Here is a 17,805-nt window from a genome sequence, read left to right as displayed (position 1 = left end):
GAACAAAACTTTTATTCCACTGGATACATGCCTTGTATCGCGGCTGTGAGATCTACCGAATTGAAGCTACTGGTGCTGAGTTCTTTGTCCGGTCGTTTTTTCCGTTTGCCCAGGCGGTGCCTCGAGTGGTGTTCACCCCAGAGATTCGAGCCTCCATGAGTGAAAGGAATGTTCAGTAACGCGACTCCTTGAAGGGATGGACCGTGGGCCAAATCCAGCGGAGTTCCGTCGCACTGGAAACGCGGAACGTAGTAATCATTCGATGAATATACAAGGGGATGAACAATATAACTTGATTGTCTTTTTCTTTTTAGCAATATGATTCGAATACTTTTCATCTAAAAGTTCATTACTTTGTTCGATTCTGTTCTATTATATTTCTACTGAATATTGTGTATAAAACCTGTAGTTAAAATGATCCTGTCGTGAAACCTGTTTAGTTAAAATGAAGTTATTTTTAAAGACTTGAACCCTAACTGACTAATTAGAGTAGCTCCAGGACTAACAATAACAATACTACAGGGTAACCTATCAAGTTATCATGCACACTTTCTTTCGTACCTGGTCACACAAAAACTGATCTATACGTACAATGATCTCGAGATCCTCGTGAAGATTCTTACAGCTGGCAGCGAATTGTTCCGTAGTCGCGTATTCAAAGTACCAGAGCTTGTTCTTCATCCTGCTGTTGAACTTTTCGGGATTCTTCTCCCTCTCCATGTGGAATTTCACGCATATCGCCGCGTCGACGCCCACAGAGAAGTAATTGTTGATGATGTTGTAAGGTATGCTATCCTGATTCGGTTTCTTCTCGTCCGTCTGGTCCAGTACTTCGATCTGCCAACGGTCCATCATCACGGACGTCGCTTTCTCTATTTTCTGTAAGTTATTCCGTTGCTCAGACTCTTATCTCGGGGATAGATGAGGACTGACGGCGGATAGAAACGTGAGTTCATGAACAAAAACGATTAAATAGAGACGAACGTACTTTGAGGACTTTGTGAATCGCTTCGCCCTCGTAACCACCGCCCCATCGCAGACATCTTGCGAGGTCGTTGCCTGTTCCCAGAGGTATGACGCCCACGGCGGGTTGGTGCTCGAACTGGACACGATCTGACGTTCAAGGACAAGTTGTTAGAAACAGTTGTCTTCATTTTATACAGGGTGTTCAAAAAAAAAACATTCAATATTTATATGGTGTATAGGGTACACTGTACCGAGTAAAAAGAGCTTTAGTAAACATAGGTCCAAAAGTCAACCGTTTCTGAGATATAAACATTTTTGTTTGCTAGTATCATGATTGACTTACTACTGGGTTTTCGATATTTATAGAAGATTTTCCACGTGTCCACCGCTCATTTCTGTACACGCTTGGCATCTTCTTCTTACAGAATCGCGAACTCTCTCGAAAATCCCACATTTCTGTCGAATTATTTGACAAGCATGGTAGATTCGGTTACGTAGTTCTTCTAAGTCATTTATCGGCGTGGAATACACTTGGCTTTTTAAATATCCCCATAAAAAGAAGTCCAGAGGATTTAAATCGGCGGATCGAGGAGACCATGCAACTGATCCACAATTGACTAAACCCCAATGAAATCTACTGTCGGCACTTGAATGGGAACATTCAGAACGCAATTTATAAACACCGACATAAACATCGCATGCGATGGAAGCAAGTAAGTCAATCATGATACTAGGCAAACAAAAATGTTTATATCTCAGAAACGGTTGACCTTTGGACCTATGTTTACTAAAGCTTTTTTACTCGGTACAGTGTACCCTATACACCATATAAATATCGAATGCTCTTTTTTGAACACTCTGTATAAACGATACAGTAATGTCTCGTTAGACGCACGAGCTCGGGACTGACTTTGTGCGTTTATCGTAGATTTCGTATATTCTTTGATGTTTGCCGACGCTCGTCGAACACAGACAAGGACAGCGAATAAAGAAGAGGACGGAACGAAAACACCGAGGTACATATGTCGATGAAACATTGTAATGCAAGGATGAAACTTTTTTGTTATTAGCTTCTTGTTATTAGCTTCGTTGTTGTTGTTGTAAAACTTTTACGACAAACTTTTGCGACCGAACTCCGAGACCTCTCAAGTGGTATACCCTTCAGTAGTGGGACTGGTTTTTGTGCACTTATCCTGGACAAATTTGTGCGTCTCACGACACATTACTGTATGAACTATCATGCCTGAACGCTTATGCAAGCGTTCACTTATTTCCATATAAATCTCATTAATTTGTGAATCGCACCCATGGTCTCCAGAACCCAGCCAACGGTACCATCGCCCCCGCAGCAGATCACCTTGAAGTTCTCCACGTCCTTGAACATCTGTAGAGCCTGTCTGGGCCCACCCCTGGCCAAGTTGTGGACCTGTCGCGGGTTCAAGATGTACTGGAACTTCCTAAGCATACGTTCGCCTTGTCGGCCTCCTGATTTTGGGTTTATGAAGACTAACAGCGGCACTATGCCGGGAGGTGGTGTGATTTGGAAGGACATCGCTGGCTGCTGGTTGGAGGCGTTGCTAGATGTTAAGAATCCACCCTGGGGGACAAAATGTTATCACCCAAATTTCTTTTAGATTAAAATTCTCCAAATTAAAATTAGATTCAGATTGATTTTAGTAAATTTGCGAGGACTCGTTGACGCTGTTACATTGACGTTTAAGTTTTTGCGTAGGATGTACGTGGAAAGATGAATAGGGACCAACAGGTACAACAATCTTTTGTAATGTTTAGGCGGCAAATAAAATTTCTCCGAAATAGAAATGGAAGGGTAAATAATTTATTTCGTCGAGCTTACGGAGCTAACGGACGATGAATCCTGACCGTGCTTGCTTCCCCTTTTGCTGTCCCGCGACAACGATCTCTGCCTGTCCAGGACGGCTGGACAAATCGCCGTAGGTGGAAGGATATGAACTGCATACTCGCCGAGGGTGCATTCCGCTCTGACTTGCGAGACGCATCTGTTATGCAACTGCAAAGTTACCGTTGCATGAATACGCGACTACGGTGACTGGCTCCATAAAGTCGTAACTGCTTTTTTCATTCATCGAACCGTAGGTACCGTTCATTTCTTCAGGGTTACTTTACATAAATTTCAATAATGGGATTAAATTTTCCACTTCTGTCATCGCCGGGAAGCTGAATAAGATTCAAGATTCAAAAAAAGAGTAAAAACGTGGAGATCAATGAAACGACTTTCAGAAGCGACTCCTGTCGATTTCATCATTTTTGTTTGAATTATCAACTTTTACGGGTTGGTTAGAAGAGGATGCGAAGAAGAGTTACTCACAGTCAGTTGACACCATCTGCAGTGCAGGCCCGTGATCCCGTTGTAACTCTTGATCGTCTTCCTACATTTGGAACATTTCCCGTGGCAATTCCCCTCGACCCAATGGTGCGCCATTGTTTGCGACGTTTTCTTGCTCTTTACGTAGGTGGCTATGCAGGAGGCTGGCGCTCTCTGAACGCATCTTTCATGGACCGTGTACTTGCAAACTGCGCTCAAACAAAGGTATATGCGCTGGTTGGTTTCCGTAGGACTTTGGAGAGCTGTCGTTGTCTCGACCGGACTTACGAATGTCAGAACTATGATACTTATAGACTCATTTGCCATCTGAACTCATAGAAGCCTGATTTTCACAAATTAAATTTAAAAAAAATATCAATGCATCTATTATTTGAACAATTTTGACAGCTGACGTTTATTTTTTTAAATTTTGTTCAAAAGAACATTATGCAATGGTAAATATACATACAGCCAAATATTAAAAATACACCAATTGCAAGTGTACAATTAGATTTAAAAGTTTGGTAGCAAATTTGAAACTTAGGGCATTTAAGGATTAAATTAGAACTATCGTACTGGAATATAAATTGTAGGGGAACAAGAAATGATACTTTTTGTTCACATTTAAAGATCACGATAGAATAGTTTAATCAAAGCAATGTGTTACTTTGTTACAAGGGTCTACAACATTCTGTTTTCTAATTACAAAGTGATATCATTTTTCACCATGTGCCTCTATTGCTAAAAGAAATGATATTCTATGCCATTGTTTGGTTAAAAAATAAAATCCCAAAGCTTACTTTAGAAATCCCTTTAGAGCCTGTCAGAATTATTCGATTTTCGTTCGTCGAAAGTTAAAAGCTCTTCTCTCCCTCCAGGCTACTAATGAGAAAGCAAAAAGGTCGAAACTAATCCAATGAAAATATTTCCCGACTAAACACTCGCGGCGTGAGACTGTGCGACGTCAGAATGCCTCGGTACTTACAGACACAACAAATTCCTTTCTTGCCGAGACCGACCAGCATATTCAAACAAAGATTGCAGTAGGCGGGCTTGCTAAAGTGCTTCAGCCTCCAGAGGTGAATCCCGTCCTCTTCCACGTGCGAATCCAAACCTAGGAGCACCAGCAACGGGATCGTCGTCAAACCACCCCTTTTCCATTCGTCCAGGGACACGGTACCATCAGCGTCGTAGTCTATTTCTACCATCATGTCTTGCAGTATCTACAAATATGGAGGATTTATATCCAGATATTGCTCGTCAAACTCTTCGCTAGACAAACAAGAAAGGAGAAACGGAAACATTTCGGAAACGTTCCTATTCATCCTGCGCAAACTCTTGAGGATTTATTTACTCGAGAATTCGTTCATTTAATACACATTTTTTATAGGAAAGAATAATAGAATTTTGGGGGTTGTAGACTATTTCTATCATCGAGGATTTATTTACCATTTATTTACTCGAGCATTCGTTCATTTAATACAAATTTTGTACAGGAAAGAAGAATAGAATTTTGGGGGTTGTAGACTATTTCTATCATCGAGAATTTATTTACCATTTATTTACTCGAGAATTCATTTGTTTACTATAAACTTTAATTTTATTTACTAGAAAGATAGAATTTTGAGGAATTTCTATAATAGACAAGTATCTTTTGTTATGAATGTATGCCATGGTTGTCGTTGGGACGTGTGCGTGGGTGGTAATCGACGAGAACGAACAATTGATACACCAACTCACCGGTTTCAATTCCGAGACGTCCCATCCAAGATACTCGGCGACATTCATCATCTGATTGACAATGCAGTCCATTTCCTAAAGACACGCGATAACGATATTAAATGGAAGGCAGATAACGAAGAATAAATCTATTTCACGTTACAGATACGAGGTGTCGTTTCTATTCAGGGATGTGTCAACTATTACGTTCGTTAGTAAAACAGCGAAAGAAGAATATTTATCGCGCACGTACTGACGGATATTGGACGTAGCTTGTTCGGAGGAAATTGAGATCCTCAAGTTTCGCAGACTCTCGTCGACTAATTAGGTTTGACTGTATTACCCTCAACTTTCTGATTACCATTAAAAACTTTGCTTAGCAGCAGTTGGTTGAGAATTAGTTGTTGCATTTTACGAAGTGTAATTATAATGTTGCCTTTGGGCCATAAAAATTTCTTGTTGTTCAATTGGATTCGGGTGAATGTATTTTTATTCGCTTTGATGCAATCCAGAAGTGTATTTTCAGTTTTTAATATTTTAATAGGGTAATGTTAGTTTTTTTTTTTCGTTTTGGAAAAGCAAGAGACTTTTTAGAATAAAGTGGTTGTTTTCTCGTGGAAAGGAGGTCGTTGGAACGATTAAAGGGAAGATAGGTAGCACGTGAAAAAATGCAAAAGGCAATTGGTCGTTTTACTCACGTTGGTATCAAGAACGCCGTTTCCATCTGTGTCGTACAGCCGGAACATGACTGAAAGAAAAAAGAAGAAATAAAGGTAAACGAATTAATGCACGTCGAAATTGGAATGCAACAAGTTGCAGTAGATTTGCAAGCTCGAACGCTGTATATGCCAGTGTGGCTAACGGAAAGAAGTGCTTGAAATTTCTGACGTTGAACCCGCAAATAAGCTTTTAGAAACTTCAATGGTTCTGGAATCGTGGGTATCGATTAACCTTCGCAACGTTGGAGGAAGTGGATTTGTTTCCAGGATAGGATTCTAAAAATTCCATCACGAATTCTATCTAATAAGATATTTATTTAATAGTTTTGTAAAGATTGGATGCTGAGTAAAAGTGTCTCTATTGTTCCATGAAAATTGGGAAAAGAATGTTAAATGAATGTAAAGAATTAAATGCCACAGGAAATGTGAGAGGTACGCTACACAAGACAATAGCATGTGGTTAATGTAGCGTACAGAGGCCATGTGTAAACTTTTATTAAAATAATAGATTATAAATGAAGCGAACGTGTATTTCGTTCAACAGTTTTTCTTTGTTCACTTTGAAGTATTTCCATGAAACTTAACGGTCGAAATGTATGAATAAAATGTTTGGAAAAGCATTGCTAATTAAGAAACACTTGTATCTCTAATTAGGAAAACTGGTTAAGACCCACTTGTATGGGACATAATTGGCCTCCATTTTTTAGGGGAAGGATTACTTACATTCCAATTTGTCTTCCGGTCTGCCAGCCTCCAGAAGAGACAGATAACAGACGATATCCTTCAAGCTGACTTTAACCGAATGAACGTCTATCGTACTCTGCTTTCTGACGAGATGTCTCATCTCTGCAAATCGGAAAATCGCAAGTAAACAAACGTGCCGTGCATGCTACTCCGACATGCAGATAGAAATCGTTCCACGTGGAATAAAAATACCGAGGAACGATGTCTCGATATTTAATATCCTCAAACAGCGATTGTCGATATTTAATTCGGAACAACTCGTAAATAATAATTTCTCCTGGGAAAATTCGCGTATCCGAATAGCCAAGAGCGCGTGCGAAATAAATGTTCATTTTGTAGATTTCACTGATTGCTTCAAAAGTGTCGCTACGACGGTCCCTACCTATTACTTTGATAACAATTTTATTTATTTAATGTAACGCAGCCTTCGACGAGTGGAACAGTCCGAGGAACGAGGCAGAATATAAACCAAAGATAAACGAAAGATGATACACAAAGAAAATAACGAATAATGCATAGAAAGAAGTCGTCGACGTTGCAAATCGTGTTTATTTACATTAATTCAAACAATAACAATTCATTCAGTTCTATTTATTCTCGGGTAGATTAAAAAGTGTTTTTCGCAACAAATTGTCTCCAATTAACGCTCCGCTCGCGAACGTACCACGGCTTCCAGGTGGCTCGAAGTTTATATGACGGAATAGGAGTTTAGTTTCGAATAAGTCAGACGGACTTGTTGCTTCCGATTGTACTCTTTGGCGTTAAAATATAATCGCGCCATTCCGCGAATCAGTTTAAATCCCATCCCATCCCCGTCCCCCCGCTCCTCGGCGAATTTCTCAAAAATAGTCGTAACACTTTCACCAGCGTCGACTTCATTGGAAAGTCCGCGGGGCGAATTATTTTTAGACGACAATGAAGTGGTTTCCGTCAGGTTGTATTCAAGAGCCTCCGCGAGGAACCTGTTGCTCCGGTTTAAGAATTCACCAGCCAAGTATCGATGCGTGCGTACGAGCGCCACTCTAATTATAACGATCGAACGTTGCACGTGCGCGACGACTTGATAGACGGTCTATGACGAGTATTCTTAGAACGTTATTTGTAAGCAGATGTCTCACGCGCAGGGAAGACATGTCAGACGAAGTCGTGTACAACCGAATGGTACACGACACGATGGGTTCGAAGTGTTTGAATGGTTCGAGCCGACAGTGATTTGGATTCGTTGTAAACAAACTATCTTCGGTGCTGAATTTATTTGTAAATTGAAGTCGATTGTCGAATCTGGAATTTTTATTTATTATTCGGAAGTATAATTGCTCGGCTGTGAGATATAGCAACGGGAGAGTTAGTTGAGGGGAAAGAAAAAAGTTATCTATTAACGAAGAAACGGGATTCAATGCAGAAGAATGTGAAAATACGTGGAAAATGTTTTGTATTTGTTTTTAGAGACTAATCGATATATTACGGTTGTTTAATCGACAGGCAAGACTCATTGTGTTACTTTATACTTTCTCTGCTGAATATTCTATGTTTTCAATTCATTTCATTTCAACTATGAAGTATTATTTTTTTAAATATTAATTGACCGAAGGTTAGAACCTCCAGGAATTAATCCAGAAATTAAATTCATAAATAAATAGCTCGGTAGTCAAAGCGCTAAAATACCATTTCGTTTGAAATTTTTGCTATTGAAATAAAAAATCACAGGAGCCTCGAAGCCGTGGTTCCAAGAGCTTTTAAATCCGTAGCGTGTAAATAAAAATGTCTCTTCCATCTCGTGATAACTCACAATAATCGTTAACCACCAAGCCAAGTCCGTTTCGAATTCCCATCGTTGTTCTATCGCGATATGCAAACTTCGTAACAGCTATGCGCAGGATAAACATCCCCCATGAGCTCAACACTCGAGACTGAAATTTTCAGTCACTGCACTCCGAAGTTTGTAGTATCGAGGAATGAACCACCTGTAGCGAGGTGTATTTTGTCAGTAATACCTTTGAGTCATCTTTCCTTACAAACACTCTACACTGTACACGTTCTCGCCTTTCTTTCGCCTAGGTTGCGAAAATAAATCGCGATCTGGATGAGCGCAGCTTCCGAAGGTACTCTTCGCGCCATTGATAAACAAATATATGCCGGGGCCTTCGATTAGAGTTCTGATGTATGGACACTTTAATTTGGTTAATAACATGCATATAGTTGTGTTTGCAACGCTGGAACATATATACTCATTCCGATAATCATACAGGCTTAAAGTTATTATATTTATAGAATGTGGTCCATGCCACATCCAGTATTTGATAATGTGAAGAAAGAGCCAAGTTTGGGCATTCAAATATTAGTTGCCATCTATTAACGATCTGTGCAAAAGGGATCGAATTCCCTGCGAGTTTTTTGACACAGGCCTGTGGAACAAACGACAGCCGAACAGTTGAAAAAAGAAAAACGGAGTCTGTTGACAGCTTGTATAGAGATATATTAAAGAGAATAATAGAAGTGATTTGGCGTGTGCTTAAATTAAAAATTAAAATTATTTCTTCTACAAGCTTTGTAGCCAAGAAGTTCTACAGATAAGCAAGTTACCTTCGATTTTTTCTTCTAATTACTCTTGGACTATAATATTACTAAAGGTCGATTCAGACTATAATGGTAAGACTAGTTAATGGAACTATTCACACTATTCCCGTTGACGGAACGTTCAGGTCGGTGTCTGTTAAGCCGGTGACTGACTTGCAACAGAACGCTGTAATGTAACTGCTCGGCACGAATTGTACGGTTCGACACCAACGTTACATTGCAAGGTCCTTTTTTGAATCACGAATGCTCGCTTCGAACTCGCGGCTGAATTCTCTCTCAATGCTTCTTACTCAGTTCAGTGAAAAATAGACGATCAAAGGGGTTCGTCAAAAAATCGACAGACCAGTGGAGCACGGTCGAGCGCGAACCGAGCGCAAGAGTCCGTCCAGACTAAGCGAATGCTCGCGTTACATTACAATGTTCAGTTGCAAGTCAGTCGCCGGCTTTAAGTGTTAATAGTTCCATTAAAACGCGTGTTTTAATGTTTTGTCGTTGTAATGTAATGTAATGTACGTGTCGTTGCCGGCCCGTGTTGTATAGTCTGAATCGACCTTAATGCTAATGTTTAGGCGGAACAAGCGAGCGTAGTCCCCTGTCCCCTCAGTCCCCTCTAGTTTGAGGGATCCTCGCCAACTAACCAGCAACGGACTTTACATCTGAGATCTACTCGTGTCCGAACGAAAGGAAAAAAGATAGACAGATACAGGGACTATTCACGAGGGAAATAAAGGTGGCTGATCAATCGTGGAAGGGGGACGATTTATCTTCCGCACGCGCAACTACGTTAAAACAAATTCACCCGGCTATTCTATTACTCTCCAGCGGTCCATTTTGCCAGCGACCGTGATTCCTTGATGTCGCGATTTATTTTTGCGGTGATATCCAACGACTCCGTGGAACCAACGCAAAGCTCACGCGACAGGGAAACGTATGGGACAGCGTTTCTTCCTTTCCCATTGTGCCGCGTGCTTTTGTTCGCGCGTCCAATGAAAACGCGAATCGGTTAGGTGAAATTGTCAGACGCGGGATTAACTCGATGATGGATAATGGAAAGATGCTTTCTATTGGGGAAACATCCTTTTTTTTTTAGGAGCAACAATTCAAAGTCTCGAAGCATTTTAATTTGGAACATGTAATAGGTTAAGGACTGTAGGACTTTTTTTTTTAATGGATTATCAATTTTGTTATTTGAATACGACGAAAGTAGACATGATTGCTCTGAAACGCAACCTCGGTACTCCACGACAGGTATCGGTTGTTCTCAGCTGTAAAGTTAAAGCGACCGCGGTAAATGCATCCGACGCAAGCGTTTTGGCGTCAAAGTGAAAATCGCTGACGTTTCATTTCGCGGTAGAGCTATCGGAAGAGACAGAATTCTAGTTAACGAGACTTCTATTTATAAAATTCGTCTCTGCGTGTACTCGCGAATACACTGTCGCTTGAAAGTTTGGAGCAGCCTTCGAAATTTAAAATAAAGATATCTTTCTTCCATATAAAAATTGTCTGTAAGTATTGTATGAATGCAAGTGGAGGTAAAAATTATGGAGGCGAAAAAATGACTGCGATAATAAATAAATTGGGGAGGTTTCATGCATTATTACAACGACACGGGATAACTTAAGTCATCTCTTAAATTAGAGTTGAACTTTAGCCTTGGCAAAGAGGACGAGACTGCCAAACTCGGCTTGGCACACAACCTGTTATTAACAGCTGCTGTCACTTGTCTACAAAAACCAGCGTCGAAGTCAAAACACCTAGATAATTGATCAACAGCAGAGAGACATGTTTGGTCAAATGATCGAACTCAATACTCTCCGATCACTCCGTTAAAACCCGTCTTATTTTAATAAAAGAATATTTACGAACTGCAATTTTTATTTTATATCTCGTTTAACCAATTCTTTTCATTGTATACGAAAGAAATTTTCATATGTGTTTTAATTTATTTGGATTCCAACAAATGCGATTCAATTAGACAGTTACACTGTTTACGCGAATTGGAATAATTGCTGTGATATTTATCGGGAATGTACGATGGCATTTATTAGTCTGGTTAAAATTTATTGGCCTGGTGTAAACGTTTAACTGAATGTGAACTGGGATGTTCCAGATTATGAAAAGATGTTTTACATGGATCTTATGTTTTATTATTTTGTTCTATGTATTTTAATGTATAACCCTTCGTTTTTATCACATTTTATAGAAAAGGCTCGTGTAGCTAAAAAGCTTGTATTACACTTTATTATCAGAATGATTTAATTTATTCATTTCAAAATATCTATGCTTCGTTATTATAATTAAAAATATGTTGCAATCTTTGAAAGGGAACCACATTGAGTTTGATATGGAAAAGTAGCTCTCAGTTTCCTTCTATATAATTATATAACTATACTCTTACTTACAATCAATTTTATTCATGAATTTTGTATTTTTACATTAAATAAATCGCCTGAATTATGTTAATTTCTGAAATATTAAATCCCTATTACACACTCGAGTCATTCTTCATTGTGAAATCTTAATGATCCGCCACGAACTAATTATAAAGATGTATTTTTCAATGAAACTCGAATAAATGAAAAAAAGAAAATATTGAAAGCCAATATTCAATCAATCCACCAAAAACACGAGATTCATCCTATTCGTAGAGGTCCAAAAAAATGTTCGTTCTCCACTCACCTTCCTTCAGGAGTACCCCCGAAACGTTCGGTAATCGAAGTCGATCGTTTTTCAGCACCATTTGACCGCGAATCGGGGAAACGACGAAGAGGGAAACACGTCCAGGAGACGGTGGTTCGAACACCCGGAAGTAACGGTAGAGCCGGAGAGACCGGTGTCGATCATTCGCGATCGATTTTCGCGGGTCAGGAGCGCGGGGTCGGCACTTGTTGCTTCTCGCGTGATTCGAGAGATACTGAGCGAGAGTATCGCGGGAGCTTTGAGCCAGAGGGGTCGTCGATGTGCTTGCTAAGCGTGACGTTATTTATACCGGATGATACCGGTTCCGCGCGTTATTTCGGGGATCGGTCCAACACGCAGACTCATCGCGAAAGCGGTACAATCGAACGAAGACGGCCGTGCGAATCCAGGATAACACAACGAAGAATCCCGTGGCTATTTTCCACGATAAAAAACGGTGCTTTTTGGAATTGAAAATCTTTTTAACCGACTTCGAGAAGGAGAAGGTTACTCAATTTGACATGTTTTTTTTTTTGTTTTTTTATTTTCAAACAGCCGAAATTCATGTCCCGTTATATGGTGAAAAATGGTGTGAAATTCATGTTACACGGCTTGAAAAGGTGGAGGGGGAATTAGTTTTCTTTTATTTCTTACAGGAAACGAATTGCGACAATCGTATTAATTTATGAAATCGCAACCGTATCTGTATCACCTACTCGAACGACTCGTAACTGGAAAATCTTGATTATCCACCACGAATTAGTTATGAAGATAAATTTCAACCGATCACTTTTAATATTAACCATAGTCTTTAGACGTATTAGAAATATCTTCGTACGCAATGGATCGATAACGTTTTGACGTACGACTTCGTCGATTGCGACTGCAAATTGTATAATCATGGCAACGATAAAGTCAGAGGTCCAGTCTAAACAGCTCTACAAATAAATCGTCTCGAATTATCTCGAATCCTTACCAAATGTCGTGACATTTTCACGATTTTCATTTGAAGATCAAGGTGTCGTTTTATAAATGGCAATTTGGACGTATCTGGATCCATGAATACGGGAAAGGTTTAGTCTGGTCAAACGATGTCTAATAAACATTTTCTTGGAAATGTCCATCAGTCGACGAAGCGAATATTTTGATACACTCGAAGCATTGAATGTCACTTTTCGTAAATATTGTCCCTTCCCTTCGTGGTAGATAGCATCCGACCATTTCAGTACCGAATTACCGTGTTTCGAATGTTCATTATAGTTCGTGCCAGTATATTAACAATAAACCTACAAACTCTTGTATACAGTTTTTCATATACAGTTTATAAATTGTATACAATTATTTCATGTACTAGGTTGTCCCGAAAGTTTCTTTCGTTTTATTAATAACTAATATATACACAATATTTTATGTTTTATGTTACATTACTGAATTGTGTACGATTCATTTCGCTTCATTACTGTTACAGCATCAATGTCTAAGAAATTAGAGTGTCTATTTATATAAACACTGCCACAGAAAATACATGAATGCAACTCACGAAAGAAACGAACAAATAAAATTTGAAAACGAAAACAGTAAAAATTTCCACGAAGGGGGACTGAAATAAAAGTATACATAAATATTCTACGCTTGGGATTAATTCTATTTAATTCTAGATACCCAAATTTAGAATTCTCTCTACTTTTATCCAACTTCGTGGCAAAAGGATCGATCAGAGAAACATTGTCGGCCGTTTCCACGAGAATTCCGTCAAAAATTGAAATCTATTTCGCGCGCCATTTAACGTCGTGCTCCGACCTACCTTCCAATTTCCCGTTGTTGACGAGCAGGGAATTGTTCGACTTCCTGGACGAATTCCGCGACATTTGGCTGTGACTGGGGCTGCTGTCGGTGCTCTTCTTCTCGATGACGTCGTGACAGCTGTACGAAGTGTGTTGTATCATCAGTATGGGATGGACGCTTCCTTGAACCCCAGCGAAACAAGAGGATATTACCAACCGTGCGATCGGATGACCGAATTGGACGACGTTGGCTTCCTGATTTATCGCGATTCGATTCTCGACTTACTGGCCAGAAAGCGTCTGGGTCTAATGTACGCTCCAGGGAGGGGTTCATCAGGTTTCTGCTCGCTTTTGTCCCCCTCCCCCCTCCCTCCCCCCCGCGGGCCTCGATCAATCAGATACGTGAGCAAAGGTAAACCGATAGCGGTGATCTGCTCGCGTCTTGAATTTCCACGAAATTGGGTACATTTGTTAGCAGGAAGGAAAGGTTTGGAGAAGGGTTCGCTGGAATCACGTGTTAAGGATTTTCCAAAGCCTAGATAAGCAATTTAGGGTGCCATGCTATTGGAATCCCTCGGTAGAGATGAATTTCTTTTATTTAAATCCTTATTGCCAAAATTGAGTTAAATCAGACGTTTTGGAAATTAAACGAACGTCTCGGTAGAAACAGTTCATGTAATATTCAATTCTTGCCTCTTTTTCCGATAGATGATATGCATTTTTCAATTTCGGTAAAAATTGAACGTAACGAGTTTTTCCCCCTTGTTCTACATTTAAAATTAATTTCTTTAGTTCCTTGTTGAAAAGTCCTGCCACCCGTTCTGGCGATCAACGTGTTAATATATCGAGACATGAACGACCCTGTTTTCCAATATTCCAGAAATTCCTTGTCCGTACATTTATTCTGTTTTCTTTTGAACGCTGGCATCCAACCTCTAACTAGATACACTCATGCTTGGAACAGTTACACAAAGTGAGTTACGAAGCAGCAACGAAGAAGTGGCATCAAAGGGACATTGTGCCAAATTTGAAGCCTCCTATCTTTAATTTTTCAGGGCACAGCGTAAAGAGGAACAGTGACTGTTGTCTCCTTTCGTACTCCACTTCAGCTTCCTTTGTTTACATCCGGAGCTTCGCAAAGAAAGGGGGCCACGAGCGGTCGAGAACTTATTTTAACGAGCAGGCGCACAATGCACGGCGAAATCGCGCATTTTCTTTCTTTTTTTTTATTTCCCGCGGATCAACAGCCTCGATTATCATCCATCTACCGCGTGGCAGAACAATGGCGATCTTTGATGGCCGATGCAACCGATGCGACAAAAATTGACACCTCGAACGACTCGCGGAGAGATAAAAATCACCCGAAACGAAACCAGTAATCATTGGCGGTGACCCACTTCATTGGATCGATTTTCTATTTTTCTGGGGGGAATTTTTGTTTCTTTTTTTTTTCTGTACCACGCTTCCGAAAACCACCAATCACGTCCGTTGCTCGCGATCGCGAGCTGACAATGCCAGATACAGGGGCTGGATAAATGTTCACGTCCCGAACAATATTTATTAGGCGCAGAAATGAAATCCGTGACTTTATATTTGACAATTTATATCTTCGATTTCGGTAAAAATGTTTAATCGTATACAAGTACATTTACATAGTATGTAAATAATTGAATGCAGCGACATAGAATTAATTTCTACGCCTAATATTGTCACCTTTTTGATCATTTCGATAAATGCCAGATGCATTCAAAGTATGAATCAGTGTGTGGGTCTGCGACAGTGTGGCATGGGATTATGGAGAATTAAATAACGTCGAATTTAGCATTCGATATTGTTCTTTATGCGTCACTACCGGAGCTGGGTAAAATTTAAGGGAATATTTCAAATATTATTTCGAATAACAGTTAAATAACATGATATACGGTTGAAATAAAATAATATCAAATAAAATTATTTTATTTCTATAGTTTCATTCACGATTTAAAGTCAAACGGGCTATTTACTATTCGAGGTAATATTTCATCGAGCTCTGGACATCATCAACCAATGGACATTACCAGCAAACGATCTTCGAAACATTTAATCGTTTCGTGGCCCCGGTAAATAAACCAGCCGCTTTCGCCCAGCAATGGGAAGTTGATATTGCATACATAATAACTCTGCAAATTCGCGTATTCGTAAAACGCGAATATCCTCGTTTAGGTAGATTTTGTTGACGCTGTAAATACGTTTATTAAAGATCTAAATTTATCATCGGGTAACTGTAAACGAAAATTTATTCCGTTAACGTTTCATCGGTTAAAGTGGAACGAATAAATTAATGTATACGATATCGCCTATCTTTCGTATTAGTTGAAATAAAAATGAGCAATGAATTGCCCTTCGAAGCTAAAGGGTTTTTCAAAGGGGGCCATATGATTTTATGTATTGTGTACTACTGAAAGTTTTGGAAACTCGATTCTATCGAGTCCATTTGCTTCGTTTGAGTCAATGAAAATGATTTAATTACCTGTACGAGCCCTGGAGGCATCGCTTTCCGTTTTGTGGTGTCCCAAAGCTTGCAACTTCTCTGTGAGTCCGTGAATTTTGTCAGCCAAGGAGGAACCACCGTGGCTTTCTGTCGATGTCCCACCAGGCAAACCGGTGCTGTTCACGTTGCTGCTGGACGTCGTGTGGGACGTGATAGCGGCACAGGCGGTTGTAGACGATAACACGGCCATTTCCTAATTCGGGAATTATTATTTTCGTTGGTAACTATATTTTACATCGACGTGCTTTCGTCATTATATTTATGTGTCTTAATATACGTCTTGCTATATGGGAGGAGTTAAATGAGAATTTGTTATATTAATTTTTCGAAAAACACTGGAGTAACAATCTGAAACTTCGGGATGCAATTAAACGAGAGAATAGATAGGTACTCTATTAATTTTACTAAATGTGAAAATCATGAAGAGTTTAATCTAAGAACAGTGCATGTATACCTCCCATCCAAGACAGTGGATATTTTGTGCGAGACTCGTAAGAAGAAAAAAAACTTTAGAGACGTACCTTAAAAGCTTTCCCATCCACTCCGCGTGGCACCTTCTTAACGAACGAAAGGAAAAGGCGCCGCGAAAGTTCGTCGGGGGTTTCGCATTCGAGATAAGTGTCCAGAAATTTTCGAAATCCCTCGTAATCGATGTCCTGAAACGAACGAAACGAATCCTCAGTTACGGCATCGTAGAACAATTCGATGCAGTGGTATGTTCATTAATATTAAAAAAAAAAACACAAGTATATCTTGAAAACGAATTAAATTTTAAATAATAATTTTCTCTGCTTTTATTTTCGATAAATGTTGAAGAGCAGCGAGGACATTCATTGATGACGTAAATGTTCCATATTCTCCATGGAGATTTATTTAATTTATTTCGAATTAAATGATATTAAAAATGAAAGCAACAGTATTTTTTCTACTCGTGTTGGAGTTCCTAAACATTGATTCTGACTCGTAGCACACAATCTATTAATTGTTATTTTCTATACGTGCTGAAATTGCAACGCAATTATAAATATATCCCCAACAACTCGATTTTCCTTTAATTCGTCACAATCTCCCGCGGGGAGTGTTTCGTTCGTAATTTCGTCGAAGAATCGATTTCCTCGAGCGGATGATCAACAGGGAAATATATCCGCCGATAAATACTGGGTAAGTTGATTATTTACGGGAACCTATTTGGAGGCTCCGAGACCGTGTACCAACGCTGCTGGATCGATGATACTTAATTTACTTACTCGTCCCCGCGAATATCCATTCGGGGAGCTTATCGCGACGGAATTTGCATTTCAGAAGCGCTGATAGCCTAAGACGAGATAAGCCGTAACGAAATTATTGGTTGTACTCGTTTATCCGTTCGTTGAGAATGAATATTGCATTTCTCCCGTTATCCTCCAACTGTCTAAGACTGGATACAAACGTTGTAAGACCTGTGGGATCGATACAGATGGCCACCGGTCCGCGATATTCCGTGTCGAAGATTTTCAGGTTCCTGGGATCTAATACGACTTCGACTCCAGGGACGAAACCTACACCAGAGGTTCTCAAATAGGAACTTATTATGCATTTATGACGTTCTATACAGAAAACATACATAAAATATACATAATGTATCTTGAATATATTCTAGAATTAATACAATATTGTTATTTCATTTTTCACAAGTGTACATACTGTTTGGTTATCTTTCACCATGTGTTTTCTGTACTATTTTATATCATAAATACGTATAAT

General features: G+C 39.6%; 1 protein-coding gene across 3 annotated transcripts in view; it reads right to left on the bottom strand.

Annotated features, from left to right (window-relative positions):
* The window catches only part of LOC128891452 (diacylglycerol kinase 1), a 136,981-nt gene that overhangs the window by 43,333 nt on the left and 75,843 nt on the right, over positions 1 to 17,805 (bottom strand). For 2 of the 3 annotated variants that reach the window (XR_008460831.1, XM_054150941.1), the window contains exons 4-16: positions 16,584 to 16,718; positions 16,042 to 16,255; positions 13,553 to 13,714; positions 6,472 to 6,594; positions 5,728 to 5,777; positions 5,051 to 5,125; positions 4,296 to 4,533; positions 3,314 to 3,519; positions 2,822 to 2,995; positions 2,272 to 2,563; positions 989 to 1,113; positions 592 to 879; positions 32 to 233 (exon numbers count right to left, since the gene is read on the bottom strand). Coding sequence is in view for 2 of the 3 variants with exons in the window: in XM_054150941.1 (XP_054006916.1) it covers positions 32 to 233; positions 592 to 879; positions 989 to 1,113; positions 2,272 to 2,563; positions 2,822 to 2,995; positions 3,314 to 3,519; positions 4,296 to 4,533; positions 5,051 to 5,125; positions 5,728 to 5,777; positions 6,472 to 6,594; positions 13,553 to 13,714; positions 16,042 to 16,255; positions 16,584 to 16,718 (2,284 nt within the window). In the remaining variant the exon portion in view is untranslated. The remainder of the gene's footprint in view (positions 1 to 31; positions 234 to 591; positions 880 to 988; positions 1,114 to 2,271; positions 2,564 to 2,821; positions 2,996 to 3,313; positions 3,520 to 4,295; positions 4,534 to 5,050; positions 5,126 to 5,727; positions 5,778 to 6,471; positions 6,595 to 13,552; positions 13,715 to 16,041; positions 16,256 to 16,583; positions 16,719 to 17,805) is intronic. The other variant, XM_054150942.1, reaches the window with a different exon arrangement.

Source organism: Hylaeus anthracinus, unplaced genomic scaffold (genome assembly GCF_026225885.1).
Source record: "Hylaeus anthracinus isolate JK02 unplaced genomic scaffold, UHH_iyHylAnth1.0_haploid 12001, whole genome shotgun sequence".
Classification (NCBI taxonomy): Eukaryota; Metazoa; Arthropoda; class Insecta; order Hymenoptera; family Colletidae; genus Hylaeus; species Hylaeus anthracinus.
The sequence above is the reverse complement of the archived record's forward strand: the minus strand, read 5'-3'. Positions and strand labels throughout refer to the sequence as shown.